General features: G+C 40.5%; 1 protein-coding gene across 1 annotated transcript in view; it reads right to left on the minus strand.

Moving 5' to 3' along the window:
• Nucleotides 1-2,541: 2,541 nt before the first annotated feature.
• Nucleotides 2,542-19,085, minus strand: part of tmtopsa (teleost multiple tissue opsin a) — a gene marked incomplete at both ends in the record, with an annotated part of 32,432 nt that continues 15,888 nt past the window's right edge. The window contains 2 exons of the mRNA XM_080836158.1: nt 2,542-2,790; nt 9,883-10,116. Of these exons, the coding sequence (XP_080692284.1) occupies nt 2,542-2,790; nt 9,883-10,116 (483 nt within the window). The remainder of the gene's footprint in view (nt 2,791-9,882; nt 10,117-19,085) is intronic.

Consider the following 19,085-nt stretch of genomic DNA (forward strand, 5'->3'; position numbering starts at 1 on the left):
GCTTTATAAACCTTTAAACATTATATGTAAAATACTTGACATTGCTCAATTAATTTAGTTTGAGGTAGTTTCGATCTTTCTTTAGTCATACAGGAAACAACACATCTTATATGTGGCTTCTAAAATCCCTGTCTGGTACATTCACTTTTCTGTTCAAATCCCTGGCTGATACATTCACTTTTCTGTTCAAATGGGTGGGATTTATTCTGGTCTATTGGAGGATGTCACCACTGTTATTTGTTTTCTGGTCAATCAATGGGTGTCAAATGTACTATGCTCTTAAATCTGCCGTGTGCAGTGGTTTTGCTGAACTTCACTTGACCTAGGGTAGCAGTCAACCCTCTCCTTGGCCAATTGGCAAGCAAGAATATGGAGCCTTCAAGATGTCATATTTACAACATGTTTACAATGGCCAGTCTTATCACAGACATTACAAAAAAAATGTATTTTTTGTTACATTTGCTGTTCTCAGTAGAAAAAGACATATAATGGAATGAGCACAACTGTTTTCTGATAGCTTGTGCCATACCATATTACTTTTAAAAACACCTTTGACCTGCAGAAATAGCCCTACATGAAGTAATTTGTGCTTGCAATTTAGTTCAAATTAAAGACGAGCAAAAACCTATTATTGTCTCAGTGGGACAACATTATATAATTTTACATAGACATTAAATAAAGTGTGTGAGAGTGACAGCAGAAATGGTTAGGAAATCCAGTTCCTGAGGAGGCACTGTCTGTATGGTTTATTATATCTCTCTCTGTGTGTGTGTGCGTGTGTGTGCTTGCTTGTAAGTGAATATGTGGGTACAGGTGTGAATCCTATTGGGAAACTATATACATCTGGTTGTCCTGCAGGTTTCCTAGAGCAGGGTTGTTTATACCTAGCATAAGACATAATGGTATTTGGCCTTCTTTATGCACTTTGTAAGTAACATTCACTCAAGAGCAAATATTAACACAGCTTACATCAGGGGCGGGATACAGACACAGAGTATACAACTGGCCACAGTTTCACTGTTAGTGCTAATGAACTCACATTGTTGCTGAGATGGTTATCAGCTACTGTCAGTGGGAAATATTGATTCAGCCTTTGGTGTTTCGCCACACATACTTATTGTTGTACTTATTACTGTAGTTTGGAGACCCTATGCAGGATTTTCTTGGGTTAGTGGTGTTGACACTTCCAGCTATTCGCAAAACAGACAAGACATTACTCTGTAACTCAGTGACGGCGAATATCTGAGACTCTTCTCAGTGTAGGGCTTTCAGACGCCAGCCAGGAGAAAACTGAAAAAGCTGTGGTCAAGGAGAGCCAGGCCATCACTTGATATCTTCAGCCAACTAAACACTTTAGGCAGTCTGAGTGGTTTATTAATGAAGAGCCATTTGACGACAACAACAACAAACAGCTCATGCTGCTGTGGAAAGCAATGATGATCTTGACATGAATTTAAGTGTGCCCTATTAGACATGTTGGTTTGATGGAATTAGAGTTCTTTAGGTTAGTAGCAAGAAGGGGTTAAACGACTGTATAGGGTGTCTGTGACAGCCAAATGTGATATTTGGCCTCTTTTAACCATAGATTTTTAAAAACATACTGTAGCTGACAGTGTTAAAAGAGGCAACTTTCAGATCTGTGTGCTATAAAGACATTATAGGCATTCTGGCACGGAATAATTCTCCCCTTCACTGAAACCTGTTTTGCCAGTCTGAATTGGACCATCAGAATACTCAATACTCAGTATATAAGCATAGCACCGGGTCATTGTGTATTGCAGACAACTTAAAACAAATTATAAGTAAATAAATGATGAAAGTAGCCTATGGAACTCCAGCAAAGGAAATGATCATGACGGATATAATGTTTCTTTGAACTATATTATGAAGCGTTATGGATGACCTAAATTAGTTAAAAGTCCAATGTCATTTTCATACAACCATCCTGTTTTGTTGTGAGCCAGTGTAACTAGTACTCTCTAAACTTTAATAAGCTCAGCTGTCCAAAAGTACGTAAGAGCAATTAGGAATCCTTACCAACAATAGAAAATGTTTTTTGAAAACATTTCAAACTGGGAATATGATCATTCATAGACAACTTGAAAGAGTTGCATTATTCTAACACTGGGTCAGACTGGGTTTTTTCATTGGTGTTAAATTCAAAACCTATTTTCCACGTACATAATGAGATAATATGGAAAGTATTTTCCCACAACTCACTTCTCTTTGTGTTTTCAATTATTCTAAACAAATAGTAGAAATGCAATAGCACTTTTAAAATGTCCTATTGTTTTCCGAAAGCCTTGCTACATGAAGACCCAATAGATGTACAAAAATATTTTTCCTTTGAAACCATGTACATAACAACAGGACTATTACTAAACATCTCAAGTCTGTCTTTAGACATATGCAAACTGCAAAATCACAAATAAATACAAAACAGAATAATCCAAAAGGTGGCTTTCTCTTTATCTGATGATGTAGTTCGAGTTGTCCTGTGTTCTGTAAATGTCGAGAACGAAAGGAGCCCTTTTCTGCCAGTCATTTAGTGTAGTGAGCAACGAGGGCTACTTTGGCTGGTTTGTCGGTGTCTGAGGAAGGCGGCCCCCCATGGCGGTTGGGCAGAGGCGTGGTGGCAGGGTCCGTGGATGCCACCACGATGGTGACGTTATTGTCATTTGCGAGCTGCAGGACTCTCATGCTCTGCTTGTTTACACGGGAGGTGCTCTTGATGCTGGAACCACGTTCAGGCACTCCCCCTATCAGCATGGCACGGAAACACCGGTAGAACTGGTGGACATGTACAGACAGACACACACAAGCATAAGCATTTTGGCACAATGATGAATGTACACATTACAATCATTTATAAAATGCATATACAGACATGGAAAACTAATTGCAAACTTCCACGCGCAACTATAAAGACAAACACAGAAATACATGAACTCACGTATAGATACATACATAAACACACACAAAGGAACATACAAAGAGAACAATGTGAAGAGGTGTATTAGTCAAAAGGCATCTCAAAAACAGCAACATTAACATTAATTGGTTTGGTTAGTACTTTACCATTCAGAAATGAAAGCTTTGTTTAATCAATTTCAGTTAGTCTGTTTCTTGTTTTTAATGAAATAGTAAGCAGGCTCATATCTGTGTAGATTCATCATCGACAACGTACAGCTCAAGGGGGGACTCAGACTAATTAAATGCAATATATAAAATCATCTTTCCTTAGACTAAAGAAAAATGATGTTATCTGCACAGACACATAGAAACAATATGAGGAGTCATTAAGTCTAATTATTTGTTCAGTTTACTTCTATGGGGAGGTCATCATTTGTTCTTGCCCAAGAGAGCCATTGTAGAGCTTCCCTTTTAGCACACATTAGTGAGGTCAATAACCGATGACTAGAAATCACTGTCTGAGAAAGGAGTAATTTTCTGCACTTTCGCTCAGGGCAGATAAAGCCCACATAATTAAATTCAGTGGTGACAAAGTTGCCGAGGTGTATATTTAAAACCAATAAATGCCTTGTGGCTGTAGAAATGGCAAATAATTGCCCATTGCATAGCTATTAATAATAATAATAATAATAATTATCCATTCATAATTTGTGCTCATAGGTTAGCTCTTATCTAACATGCTGTGGCAAAAAGGTGCACTCAACATAATTATAATTATTTGTTCAACCCACACATTTACTCTCTTTTCAAATGTGTATTAACCTTTAGGAACGTAGCGTTACATCAGTGTGACGGCCCTGACTGTCCTTAAAGGGAATGATGAAGCTAGCGCACACACATTCCAACATACATGCACACACGGGCATATATACAACTGCCAATGTGTAAACAGTAAAGCCTGAATGGCTTTAAATGCAAATATTTTATGAACAACCTCATTTGAGATATATCACAATACATCCCAGGGGCTTACATTACATGGCATATGCTTATTACTCGTCTGACAAACCAGCTTATTTGTCCAAATGATAACATTTATATAATGGTATAACCAGGAACACACAGTGAAGCATTATTACTGCCTTTTGTTAATAGGCACAATTCAGTCAAAAAAGCACAGAGCTATGAACTTATGAACTCAGCCTACACATATTCTGCCCTTCACTTAGGTCTATTGCGTGTGTAACACAAAGGCAGTTACACACTTTGGGCAGAGCAAACCTCAAATCTGAGCATTTCTTATGTAAACATAATTTACACATTTTGACTAAGCATGCTTTTCCAGATACATGCCTCTAAGGCCTGTTGTAGGAAATGTTTTGTGTTTTACATCTTAAGGTGCCAATTGGTTGGAAATATATACTCTTAATTTGTGTCCCTGAGGGTTTAATGAGGAGTGCAATATGCATTTTGGTTCATACACAAATTCCTTTTTCTAATGAGGAACCTGAGAGACATATTAGCAGGACTATGACGACCTCCCTTAGGCAAACATAAGCCACAATGTAACATACCTGGCCTAAACAGTACCAGGAAAGGATGCTGATTTACAAAATTGACACCATGTGTGAGTCATCGAGTCTTCACTTTTCCTAATCTTGATAGAAACCTGCTAAAACTAGTTTGGTCATATGACTGTTAGCCAGGTGTCTTTCACTGAAATAATGGGACTGTATGTGTGACATGAGTTGAGTTTGTAATAAGAAGGGGCCTTGCCCCACAGAGCTTTGGATTTGTTGCTTTCCCCAGTGCAAGGAATAATCCTGCAGTCTTACACCTGTGTTTTTACCACACTGTAGCAATTCAAGCGTCAATACAAGGCAAAACACCATATTGCCTTTTATGTTATGTTATATTTTTTTGTAATTCTACATGTACAAATAAAGTAACAAAAGGACAATATTTGTGTGCATTAAAGACCATACAATATATTTTTATTTGCAAGTAATATAACATATTGGGCCTACATTATATTACACTGTTAAATAGCAAAACATGTTTAAAACACTTGATCATGGGACCAGGCCTGGTAAATGATGAATTCAATTGGAATGAAACTCAGCAATATCAATGAAATATGGAAAAGAGCTCGCCAAGAGCCAAGAAGGCTTGTTTGGATGTACTGGATGAACAGAGAGTTTGACTTCACAGTCATCATTTTCACATCATTTGTGCAGGGATCTTGACACCAAACATTTAAGCCACAGTAATAATAAGGGTTCTGTATGTCCTTGGATCTGGTTTGTTTCAGAGGATGGCTGGTATGATGCACATATCTTAAGTCATTTTGATAACTTAATTACTACTGAGTGTTTAAAAATATGCTATGCAACGTGATCTTAAGTGTGCAAAATCAAAATGTGATAAAAGGTTTGCTTCGTAAAAAATTTGTAGTGATGTTTTATGAAATAGAATCTTTATCTTGGCCAGTATACTTATCCCATCAAGGACTCAAAGGCAAGGATACCATGCCATCAAGACAAGAAGACCAAACACAAACCATTTTTTTTGATTATGCCGAGGCAGTGAATATAAGCATGTTCAGTGCATGGTGCCAGAAAGACATCACATCCCTTGAGAAAACGTAGTGTACTTAGTATACTCAACTTCATTCATGTATACTTATAGTCTACACTACATTTCCTCAAGAAAAGTAGGCATATTCTAGAATTTCCCATTCTATGGAAGCCAAACATAATCCCCACTCACTGAACGGAGGAGTAACAAAAGGACATGACAGGTGAGGTCTACCCAAGCACACCCTGCAGGGTAAAGATATCAGAGTTAAATTCAACAGGAGAAAGGGAAGTTTCTCCACACAATGACATGCCAACTTTGCACCTAGAAAAGAACAGAAAGTGCTGAGGTCAGTGCAGGACAGCAACTGTTTCAATGGCTACTTCCTGGAAACAAAGCATGTGTTAAGCAGAGCCTACAGTCTGACCCTGTGAATATAGCCATTAATATCTGTCCGACATTAGGACATTAGCCCTACATTAGGAGGCTGCTCTGTATAGGGGGTCATTCAGATGTAAATGAGAAGAAAATGGCAATTTTTCAACTTGGCTTCTTCCATATCAGGCAGGGAACAGACGCATGCACCAACCAAACTCCTTTAAAAGTGTATAACTTTCTATGACCCAGCCTCAGAGTCAGCCAGGAACAAGTGTTGTACGTTTTTGATAATTGTCAGCACCAACATGGAGCGAGGGGAGGGGTCTGTATCGTGATTATGGCAATGGCGAATTAATTGTGAAAGACATGATATGAAATGAGATTCTTCTTCGTGATTCATGCCTCAGATAAAAGGAGAACTGAGAAGAAACTGCCATTTGTAACTTTTATGCAACATAAACAGGTGCATGTCTGCTTGTCTGCAGCCCACCATTGCATGCTATTATAGAAGAAAATATATTCAACCTTTAACGTCTAATCTTCTAAGTATATTTTTTGGTAATTCTTCGGTTTCTGATTCTTTTGTAAGATCTTTATTGCACATCATTATTATTGTACATCACCAAAATCTCAGTGCGCTCTGCTTGGCATTCCTTGGGAGGGTAAGTCATAACAAGAAGCAATACAGTGTACTTACCCATAATCCCAATACTTCCTGTGGGATTCAGTATCCTAGTGTTCATGACATCTCCAGTGGACACTGAATGTTATTCGTATCTGTACAGCATTTTAAGTCTTCAACTCGCCTCAACTCACAGTTTCCATAGTTACGGGCTGGGAGGAATTGAAGACTGAAAATGACATACAGGAATATCTGTCTTCAGCATCTGAACTAGTGACAGAATTTCCTGAAATTTCAAAACGCTTGTTTGGGGGGAAGGTGAGTGCTTTGTTTGAAACAGAATTCCATAAATAACCAATAAATCCATTTTAGATTATTTACTGAACATTATTATGAAAATAATGGCAAATAAACCATTACATTAGATAGTTTTGCTGTAATTTCAGACAATTTAATCAAACCCGGATGCATAGCTAAACATTTCTTTTTCACACTGATCTTTCTACTGATTTCAAACATCATTAATTGGCTTTAATTACATCCCACTTAGTTGTTGCATGTAATCCTCAATTACTGGCCACAGAGGGGTGTGAGTAGCAACACAGAAAGAGTGAGAAGCTCTGAGAGTGTTTCCTCCAATCTGTGGAGTTGACTCCGGACTTAGCCAAACGACGAGACGACACAGAGAAGTCAATTAGGTCTCCAAACAGCTCTGTACTTATCATCTATCTCTACCATTCCAACAAGGGCACAATCACTTGCGGTGTTTAACACATCAAAACGTAGATAATTAATCAAGGGCAGGATTGAAGACCTTCTCTGCCCCTCCCTCCCATCATTAAATAGTCAAACGATGGGGATGCGAAAAGCTCCTGTGGGAATGATACGAAAGGACTATAAAAACTGTGTGCAGATTAACAAATTCACCACATCCTTTATTAGAGAGGATATCTGTGTCTACATTTTTGCAGGGAATTGCCGTAACACAAGCAGGTCTAGGGAAGAACAAAAACTCAAAAATGTTTTTGACAGCACATAGGTTGGAATACAAATAAAACCAAGGGTCAAATGTGGAGTTGTGGGTAGCACACACAATAAGGGGTCTGCTAGACAGGAAACAACAATTGACAAATCAGAACAGGTACAGGTCAGCGAGGGGCAACCCTGAACTGTCTAAAAGTTGTGTAACACTCACTGACTCTTTGGAAACTTTGTAAGAGCAACTAAATTGCCCAGAGTTCATAAAGGCACACAAACCCAAACTCACATTTGTAATACACAGAGAGAAAGAGAGAGAGAGAGAGAGAGAGAGAGAGAGAGAGATAGAGAGAGAGAGAGAGAGAGAGAGAGAGACACAGACTTCTGCTGTCTGAGAGGGAAAAAATGCCTAGGCTCACGACATGTGTGAAATAGACTTTCCTTGAGCATGATGTTCTGGGCAAGGTCTTGCCCCTTTGTCCTCATTTGGATCTCTACAGGGGTCTTTACTGCTGTCAGATGGTCAGTACGTGTCATCTGACAGATCACACACAAGTAAATAATTTCATTTATTCTGATGTTGTTATTTTGATTTGATTTGAATTCTCTTGCTATCACTTTTGGTCTGCTGCCAAACAGATTTCAGAGTAGTGGAAGCCAGACAAGAGACAGGAGGTATGGTCTGGCCCATAATCTCTCCAGAATCACATTGGGGAGATAGATTCCATTTACCTTCATCACACCAACCCATTATCTGATAAGGCAGTATTTTTGCATCCCAGTAGTGTTTTTGCATCATGTCTCGCTGCCCAGATCTCTCACAACAGCACTCGACATTCAGTGCACACATATTCACACACACACATATTCACACACACACACACACACACACACACACACCCACACACACACACACACACACACACACACACACACACACACACACACACACACACACACACACACACACATATTCACACACACACACACACACACACACACACACACGCAGGTCAAACCAATGATGTGGCAATGTGATGATGCAGGCTGTGATATAGTAGGTTAATTCAGACAACAAGCGTATACAACAACTTTATATGAAAATAATCTGAATCTCTGTATATTTATATATTTAATCTCTGGGATATTTTTTTCTTAAAAGTCCATAAACTTCTGAGAGCAAATTGCCACGGCTGACACACTTCATTTCAGTGGCAAGGGTAGGCTCGGCTTTCTTCACCACTGCCTAACATTGTGATTTTTGGAGTTTGCGTCCCTTGTTCCATAGACCAACACGTTGAGACTGCTATCAACAGCTGAGACCAGGCAGGCCATTGAGGAGCTGTACCAGCGGACCCATGAGGGGCTGGAAAAGAGCCAGCGACGCCAGCAACGAGAGCTTCTGGAACAGTTCACCGACATCTTCACTGCCACAGACTGCACTTGCACCAGCCTAGTCCAACACGACATCAACACCAGAGTTGTACACGACGATACCCAACTCAAGATCCTATCCTTGGCTGGGTCCAGGCCTGAGTGGGGGCAGGTCAGCAACAGCCCTGGACAGCCATCTCAGCCCAAGACTAAAGCTCTTCATTCTCAGTGACCTGGCTTCACCATGCAGAATGGACTGCTGTATCGAAACTTGCAAGCTCCCTGGGGTCAACGTGACATCCTACAGCTGCTGGTACCAGCTGGCCCATGACTCTGGCTTCACCAAGATGCTTCACTGGCTCTGGTCCCGGTTTTACTGGCCAGGCTGTTGACAGGACGTGGAACTGCACGTTTGTCGGTGCGACACCTGCACAGCAAAGAAGGGTTCGACCAGGAGTTTTCACGCTCCACTATCACTATGCCAGGTTGGGGGTGCATATGGAGTGGCTGGCCGTGGAAGTGCTGGGCCCTTTTCCTATCACCGACCAGAATTCTTCAAAGTTTCTTGAACACACACACACTCTCACCAAACGCCTCACTGTGCTACCATGTTCTCACAACACCAAGGAGGTACGTACCCCCTTCCCTTTTCGGCTCATTTTACCCTAATGTTAGATTTATTTTTTTAATGTTAAAAATTGGTTGGAGATATAAAGGGGGCGCCAAAAAAAACACAATTCTTGTTTTTTGTTTTTTTGCTGGGCGAATTTTTTTGCGCTCCCCTCTGAGTGGCGCTCTAGGCGACCGCCTGTAGGAAACATGACACATGAAGACTTGACGGGCACAATGAATGGGATTATTCATATGAGCATGCAGCTCTGTGCCACCAGTAAGTTATGCCTAGACTCCCCAACAATAATGCAGCTTAATTGTGACCTGTGTGTGTGTGTGTGTGTGTGTGTGTGTGTGTGTGTGTGTGTGTGTGTGTGTGTGTGTGTGTGTGTGTTTCGTGTCTGAGGTAGCCTCTCGGCATCTCTTACCTGCTTGTTCATGAATATGTAGATGATGGGGTTGATGACGGTGCTGGTCTTGGCAAGGACGGAGGGAGTGATGCTGGCCTCAGGCGTTACCAGGCCTGGGGGACCGAAGGTGGCCAGCAGGGCCATGATGCCATAGGGCAGCCAGCAGAACAGGTAGCAGACCACCATGATAATGACCATCACCAGGACACGCTGCTCACGTTTACGACACAGTGCTCTGTTCACGCCACTCACCTGCAAGGAAGACAGAGAGAGACAGACAGGAGGAGAAGAGCAGAAAAGGGGAAAGTGTAGGGGAAAGAGAGAGGGGAAACAAAGAGTGACAGTCAGCAAAGCAAAAGAAAAAAATGAAAAAGACCTCAGATACAGTCAAAAAAAGAGCAATGCTTTATAGCGGTTGCTTTCAACCTGCTCTATTTTACTTGCACTTACATGCCAGATTTTTCTACAATTTCTCTGAATATTACGCGTAAAGGAAATATTGTTTGGCTCTGTACGTTTTTGCACAACAAAGGAGGAGAAGGAGATGCAGAGATGGGAGGAGGAGAGACAGAGAAGACATGCTGGCTGAATGTTAGCTTGTTTTTGCAGCGGGACTCATCCATTGTTAGGCCCCCCCGACTCTGCATGAACCAAAGCCGTTTACATCTGACTATCTGCCTTTCTGACGATCTGCACGTCCTCTCAGTGGTCTCCTGTGACCCACGTCACTCAAGGCACCATGGAAACAGACACTTTGTCAGCGAAAAGGGTAACAGAGTTGACATTATTTGTGAGATAGATGGCTGATGTATATGCACATGCACAGGCACATGTACACGCACACATATACGTATATAAAAGCTCAAATAGAAAAATGAAAACCTCCTTGATTCGAGGCAGACCCTTCATCTTCTATAGAAAGCTCTTAATTATTTATGAAATTAGCCACGGCTAGGATAGGACAGCACTTCATCATTAACAATTACTCAGGCAAACATCCGGATGTAGAGGTCCCCCACTACACGAGAAATACATCTTTATTTCTTACTAGGGTTGCAGACGATATATACCACTAAGCACATGATTGGAGGTGAGGCTTGACATATTCACACTGTCAGGTAGAATTGACTGAAATGCAGTGGAAAGCAGGCAGGGACTATCACTTCATTATGGTTTATGAAGATCATCTCACCAAATCTGTCTAACTGAATCCCCTGAATGCAAAAACAGCTGAGGAAGTTGCACAGTACCTCAGAACCATTACCTACCTGGCATACACTGAGCATACACTCGTACACACTAAATCTTGGCTCTGGAAGTCTCAGGGCTCAAGTCTCTAGTTTGATCGTGAGAACGTCTGGTGGAAACTTGAAATGCTCACTGCTGTGCAAAAAAGAAACGCTTCAGAACCAGTACCTACCTGGCATACACTCGTACACACTAAATCTTGACTCTGGAAGTCTCAGGGCTAAAGTCTCTAGTTCGATCGTGAGAACGTCTGGTGGAAACTTTAAATGCATGCCCACTGCTGTGCAAAAAAGAAACGCTTCAGAGAACAGTGTAAAGGTGTGGTCAGAGGCATTAAAGTTGCCAACGTTTATTAGTGAATGGCTTGGTAAAAAGCCGACCACAGCAATCCCTTAAAACTGAATGTGTCAGATGAAATTACAATGTAAGCCATCTATTTGTCGAGATCAATATAGTCCATCCCTTAAATGCACCTATTCTGGATAATTCATTTAGGCCTGGCATGTAAAATGTCGAAAGCTGCATAATATGTGATACACATTTAATGAATTCATCATAATCCCTCTAATGGAGCAATTGCAACTTTAGAGTTAGATAGTGAAACAAAAAATGTCTAGTTTACATCTTTGCTCAATTGTCAATGTTTTAGCAGCCCTTCAGGTTTGCAGCATTACCTGCTGATAGTGCACATTTTTAAGGAAAACCTCAGGATTTTTCATAACTGAGCCCTATTTTTAGATATTTTGGGTCCAACACTTAACGATCGGAATTGGTCCAGTTTTGAGTTAGAAAAACCAGCAACCACAAAACAGCTTTACACAGGAATCGTACGAGGCAAACATCTGCTTCAAAGTAAACCGCTTGTTTTCGCCACTTGCAGGTTCATAAATGTTAGTATAAGTGACTGGCAACATGGAAGGGATCCCAACAGAGATATAACTATAACTGTACTGACACTGTAGAAAGCCTATCCTTGTTGGGCAATAGATCTAATGTTCTTATCGTAAACCATACATTGGTTAAATTTACTGCTTTACTGCATAGGCTGATTTAGTACTAAACTAAACTTATTTTCTCTCTCTCAAGACCTATGAGACTGTTCATTAATTAGCCAGAGACTATACAGAAGAAAGGTCAGGATCCTCACCCACATGAGGCTAATAAGAAGAGAGTACATTCAAATATTCTGTTTATAATATTATGTTATTCAACTATACTATAGCAAACTAGCAATATTTGATTAGTTCTTTAGTAACTAAAGTTTAGTTGTTGTGGACTAACTGGTTAATCAGTAATACAAAAAAATGTGTTCTTCGTTAAGTAAAGTTTAAGTATCTGTTTTTCTCATTAATGTGTGGTGAAAATCACACTGCCAAGGCTTGTTTACTTTGTCACTTCCATCAATGGCAAATCTGCCCGATATTTAAAGCTCCAGCCTATTGTACAGAATGGTCTGCACTGGCGGGAGCTACATTAGACGCAGACCGGACGTGCACTGTGAATCACCATGCACGTGTCAATGCAGATAGACTGGCAGTGGAGACCACAGTCAGGAGAGACTGGCAGTGGAGACCATAGTCAGGAGAGACTGGCAGTGGAGACCATAGTCAGGAGATGGGTCCTTTTTGACGATGCTCAGAAGTGATCGGTGTTTCCTGTATGCTCAATAGCAGCATATGTTGTGTTATGTTATGTTATGTTATATTGTATTGTATTGTTTTATCTGTTTCTGTACATTGATGTATAAAAGATGTATAAAACCATTTTATATTTTACTGTGTTTTATTTATTTCTAATAAAGGCATTTGTGTTATTCACCAAACCAGTGGGGAAGGGTTTCACAGGAGACACAAGACATTGTGAAACCAATCCTAGGTAAGGCTTCTGGCCAAGGGATATTCAACATGGCAACTAATGGCTCTAGGCAGGCCCCCAACCCTGGTCAATATTCTGGAGTATTCCGGTCCGTCTAACAGGACAGCAAACTCCCACATAAACCCAATTATATGTTGAGTATACAGGAGTATGCAAAAGTATTCCAGACCAAATACACCTCTTGTCATGCAGTGCAGGGTCCATTGAAATGACTGACCTCCTCAAAGAAATATAACCCGGGCGCAGTTACATCATCATTCTTTCCACTGACTGAAAACTAATCTGCCATTACATTAAGTTTTTTGGTGAATTCTATTGACATGCCTGTGAGGCAGTTAAAAGATAATACAATAGATACAATAATCTTGCCGCAGTAATTTTCATTAGCCTTGGCTCTGTGTAGCTTTAGACCAGGGTTATCGATGGCTTGAGGGGTCTGGCTTTGTTCTGAATGTGTGCAGCGAAACAACAGCAGTGTGAAACACAGTTGTTTGCTGAGGGAAGGTAAACAGGCCATCTCCTCCATTTGGGAATGCTCCGATCAAACTTTTTCTCTCAAGACATCAGACATGTACACAAGCTAAATCAATGCAGGGGACCATCTGTCAAACAAACACAGTGGCATGACTGTGTTTCTGAGCAGATTGAGCCAAATACTTTTACATGCACTGAAATCCCTGCTTTACTGAATCTTGCTAAACACCATGAAAATAGGTGCTGGTCAAGTGTCAGCAAAAAAAATACAACATTTAAAGGAAGAAATAGTTTTTTTCAGTATAAATCTCAGTCAGTATACCTCTCTTTAACTCACTCTCCAAAGCCCATTACGCTGTACAAGCTAAAAGGTCTCTACAGAAATGTGTCATCTCTGCAGCTAAACAGTTTTTGGGAGGGCTGTCAGTGAGTGTAACACAGCAAGAAATGCAGCTCAGTCTATCTATAAGAGTACGTTATCTTTTATATATTTTTAAATATACTATACTATAATATACATGTATTTTATACCTCACCTATATTAGAGAACAGCATTATAATTTGGCACAGTGTTACACCTTTTAACTGAACCCATGTTCAATGTACAACTTTTAACCAGATAAAGTAGATTATGTAAGGAATAATCCACAATGGGGTTGGCATTAAAGGGGAATACACACCCATTATGGACAAATGGCACCCAAATTGGACCTGGGAAAGTGGCAGTTGTTGTTATGCTAGGGCAGAAAGGCTACATCGTGGTTGTTTGCTTCAGCCTAACCCTGCATTACAACAGGTTTTTTTCAGCAGACTTTGCAATTTTTTTTTTCAATAAATATCATTTTTTAGGATCCTTTTAGGAAGCAAGATGGACAGCCCTGGAGTTTCATCACTGATTTCTATCATTTTAAGATGTTTGAAAATGTTTTGGGTCAGGGGGTGAACTCTGGTGAGAGGGAACCAGGTTTGTTTAGGTATGGAGATAAGGACGTAGAGACATCTGGCCATTGTGTGATACCCCCTAACCATTAGCATGAAGTTTAACATTCTGGGTTGTTCTGCATACAACGCAAATACCACTCTGCCAAGTGAATCATTTTCCACAAACGGAAAAAAATCTTACTATTGTGTGGCATCGCACCGTAGTAAGTTCACACGCAGCGGCAGCCCATCCACCCATTCAGCCTGCCCTGCCCGTCCTACCCAATCACACACACATAAACACATCCCAAACGACACAACTTTCTCGCTCACGTACATTCATCCCTTTCCACCACGGCTTTGTAAGCCCATAAGGAGTTCCTGCCAGCGCTGGTGTTCCGGGTAAATGTGATCGATTGTATGCTTTGTGCCTACTGCATTAGTCGGCAAGAAACACAGCGCCTTGGCAGGGCTAGTCTATCACAGGCAGAGCCTCGCCTTGGCAGAGAGTTTCAGCATTCCGCTGGGTCCCTTTCACAAAGACTCTTCCAACCCTGTATAACATGTTCTGCTATCACTCTGCTGCTCGGGCATGCTCTCAGAAAAGGAATAGAACAATCCTAAGAACGATCTAGAAAGAGAATTTGAAGTTCAGCAGCTTTTTGATGCACCCTTTTCATGCACCACGAGATTAAGAAAGCCAGCAGAGGAGGCAGAAGAGAAGGAACAAATTGGGCTCTCCCATGGCAAAAACCTTCTCAAAGAGCACTTATGATGTGTAGCAGCCCAGACATAATGCAAGGAGTTAAGGAGAAGATACCACTTGATATTGTAATTTTGATCTTTCCTTGTCTCCAAGTCTAAAGTGTGCACAAATTGCCAAATTATGCGGTATCTTAGAAAGTCCTGGAGAGGTGTGGAAGGCCATTTTGTCTTGGGACGGAAGTGATGTGTTTGACAGAGACAGGCTCTCTGGCTATTATCCCGACACTGTGACTTACCAGAACCACTCATGTGAGATAGAGGAGCCATTTTACCTAAAAGCACATTGAATGTTTGAAATATGCAAGTTTTAGAAATAAGATGGTACAGTTGTAACTACTAATCTAAAAACCAAATCCTGGTATTGTTTTTTTAAACTCTGTAATTGCAAAGAATACATTAAAAATTGGACTAAATTATTCACATATAACATGTAAAGGATGAAAAATAATGGTACATGAGTGTGGTAAATACATATTATTGTCCACATTAAATTGTCAACAAGACATAGTGTATATGTAGCAAACACCAGGCAACTCTATGAGTCAAGATTGGTCTAAAATGTATGGTATTCCTTCCAGTCCTCAACGCTGTTGTTAACTCTACGTATATCATTTATTTTTGTAAGTTACAACTCAAGAAATAATCACTTTTTAAAAAGCCATAGCCAAATAACTTATTTTGAATACAGATAACGATGTTAAATGGAGTAATTAGTGGCCCAGCTCTGTGGAACGCTCAGGAGTGCTGTTCTTGTCCCTGGTGCTGCCCCCCTGTTGGGGTTTGTCCCTGATATGGATGTTCATTTCTGATCCGGCCATTAAAATCAAGGAACTCTGGTAGCACTATTCATTATTCAACAGGTCCATCTATGCTCCCTATGCCCACCGATTGCCAAAAATAGTCCTCTCTTCCACCTGGGTTTTGTACTACACAGGATTATTAATGATCCAGTAGAAAAGCAGAAACTCGGTTTTGCTCAGACACGACAACAGCACATTTTTCATGTGCATAAATATTCTATTTAAAGTAGGACAATGAAATAATTTATATTGGGTTTGTTGAGTTTATGGATGGAACAGGTGCTAAGTGTTAATTCAAGCACAGTGGTGTGCTCCAAAAATAGTCAGAAAGGAATACAATGGACATAAGCCATTTCACGCAGTTCACAGCTGGTCCACTGCCCATCTTCACTGCTACTATAAGCACAGCAATACATGTTATGCCTGTAAATTATTTAACGGTCACGGTCATGAAATGTTTGAGCATTGAATATGTTGAACACATTGTGATGGTAGTAAGCTTATGGTTAATTTATCTCTTCCATGTTTGAAAAGGAACATTAGAAGGAATTGGAATGTCTACTAAACTTTCTACTAATTCTATGTATGCATTATCTGTTTGTGTATCTGTTATGTGCTCAACATTAATTTTTGCTACAAAAATAAGAATGTAACAGTACATATCTCTTTCTTCAGCATAACAAACGTGGAAACCCAATCTATCAGGAAAATAATAAAAACTTTAACACTTTAACACGCAACAATTGTTTCTTCCAAAAAATAATCTACACCCATTCCCTCATTTCCAGCCTTAATGATTTTTAATAGAGAAAACCACAGTCAGAAGACAGTTACCCATTGGTTAGATTCAACAGCCCAGCTCTAAGAAAGAATGCATGTCTATTTATACAAGCACGTGTAGTGAATGCTGTATGTGAAAGTGGGCCAGAGTGAATAATTTGGCCAGTCAGAGAAATGCTCCAGATCAGTTGCACATCTCTGTAGGGCTGAGACTTGTACTCCAGCAAAATATTCATGGCAAGAGCACACCCAAAGTGCCTTAGTCCCAGACATCTATTCACCAACGTATATTTATGAGGGCAACAAGTCATTACCCCACCCTCCTCTCGCTGTGATCTATGTCACTAAAGGGAATTAAATGTTCAAGATAAGTTGTGTTCCATGTAATCAGCTAGGATGCCAGGAGAATCACAGGTTCACAATCTTTCACACTATGGGCTTCTTGTCCTCCTTTGACTGTGTTTTGGAGGCTAGAGGATGCTTAAGTGAATTAGGCAGGAATCAGTTGCTAATTACTCAAATTGTGGAGAGATCCACATGATGATCAGATGCATAATTTACTTTAGATGAAGAGCACAGGCTACATTCAGCTCCTTCAAAAGGCACATTAGCAACAATACATTTTTGCTAACAAAATTAGAACTGTTTAAAAAGTTACATCAAAGTCAGCCAGTCTCCACACTTCCTCGGACGTTCTGGTAAAACCACGCCTTTGGGCATGAACAAATTCATATACACTGGCTTCAGTGCTGTTTTTTTTACATCTTAGCTGTTAAGTGGTGTGAATGGCTTGGTCCTCCCTGGGGTCAAAAGCTAACAGTACCCTTGATATAAAGGTTGTTGACAATTAAAAAGTGATTTACATGGCTAAGTTCTAAAATGGTTGTAGATTGGAAGATAGCAAAACAGTCCCGTCCTGAATTAAGTCTGGCTTAAATTTGTAACAGAACTTGCATCATTCAATAACATAGTGCTGAAATACTTCGTCTGTATCTGGGACATCCAATGTTATTCCCACTGGAACTTTGAGAATAACAACTTTGAGATGAATTATGGTGTGTGTGTGTGTGTGTGTGTGTGTGTGTGTGTGTGTGTGTGTGTGTGTGTGTGTGTGTGTGTGTGTGTGTGTGTGTGTGTGTGTGTGTGCGTGTGTGTGTTTGTGTGTGTGTTTGTGTGTGTGAATCCCACTCTCCCATGCTGTCAGGAATGTAAAGCCCTTCTGCAGAGCCCTCCCACTATAACAGTCTCGCCACATCCGACCAGGTCTCCTCACCTACTCATTCATCATATTCAGACCTAAACATATAGTTTGGCTCAGTCCCTGATAGGAATGTAAGGATCATGGCAAGTAACCTCACCAAGCAATCCTCTCTCACATAAACCCAATCATTGAGAATGGTGAGCTTGTTATGATGTCCTCAGGAAAGGTCTGTTTTGACCGCCCTTCTGTAACACTGCATTGTAAAATCTGTTTCTCGCTCTCTCTCTCTCTCTCTCTCTCTCTGTGTCTCTCTCTCTCTCTCTCTCTCACACTCTTTGTGTGTGTGTGTGTGTGTTTGTCTGGCTCTCTGACAGTCCTGGACAGTGACCTGTGTGCTGTGAATAATAATGTCTGTTGCTCAAGGCCAGAATTTCTGTAGTAAATCGCCTCCTCTCTCTACCTCTATGTGAAGGCCCACCTGCAGCGCTCTAGCTTGCCTGCCATGATGTCCCAGATGAAGCAGACGCATGGCGAATCTCTTGAAAGGCTGGTGCATTTCCCAGAGGAGAAAGGCCAGCGGGGTGAAAAAAGTGATTAATTTGGACAGGAGAAGTAATTGTGCAAGATCATAGAGGGTAAGGAGGGTGCAAACAACCCTTTTCCAGTGCCCGCTTTTCATCTGCAAGGGTAAGCATACTGTAAATAGTGTCTGGGTATAATCATTGAATGTCAAGATCAGAGAAGACAAATTGGTTCTCAAGTGTACTGAAGCTTTTCAGTGCAACATTTCCGTACAATTTGAAAGGCAATAGCACAGGAAAATTGTTTATTTGTAGCACAAGTCATATAATTTGTACTTGGATCTGTGTTTGAGTGCATTTTTTTATCATATAAGGTGGTGTAGTTCTGGTGTGACATATGAAGCCACCGAAGGTAAGCTCCCGGACAGCAGAATACACACATTAACTGTTTGTACTCATGCAATCCTGTATCTCAATTTCTCAATCCACAGCTCACCGTTACAATATGATTCAACTACACAGTATGATGCAACTATGATTCAATAACTTTCTCTCTGGACGGGTATTGATAGAGATTCCCTCTTAACGTATGCCTTAAAGTTGTTAGTGCTGTTCGTTCTATTGTTCACTGTTGTA

This window comes from Sprattus sprattus (genome assembly GCF_963457725.1).
Source record: "Sprattus sprattus genome assembly, chromosome: 4".
In the NCBI taxonomy this organism is placed as follows: Eukaryota; Metazoa; Chordata; class Actinopteri; order Clupeiformes; family Clupeidae; genus Sprattus; species Sprattus sprattus.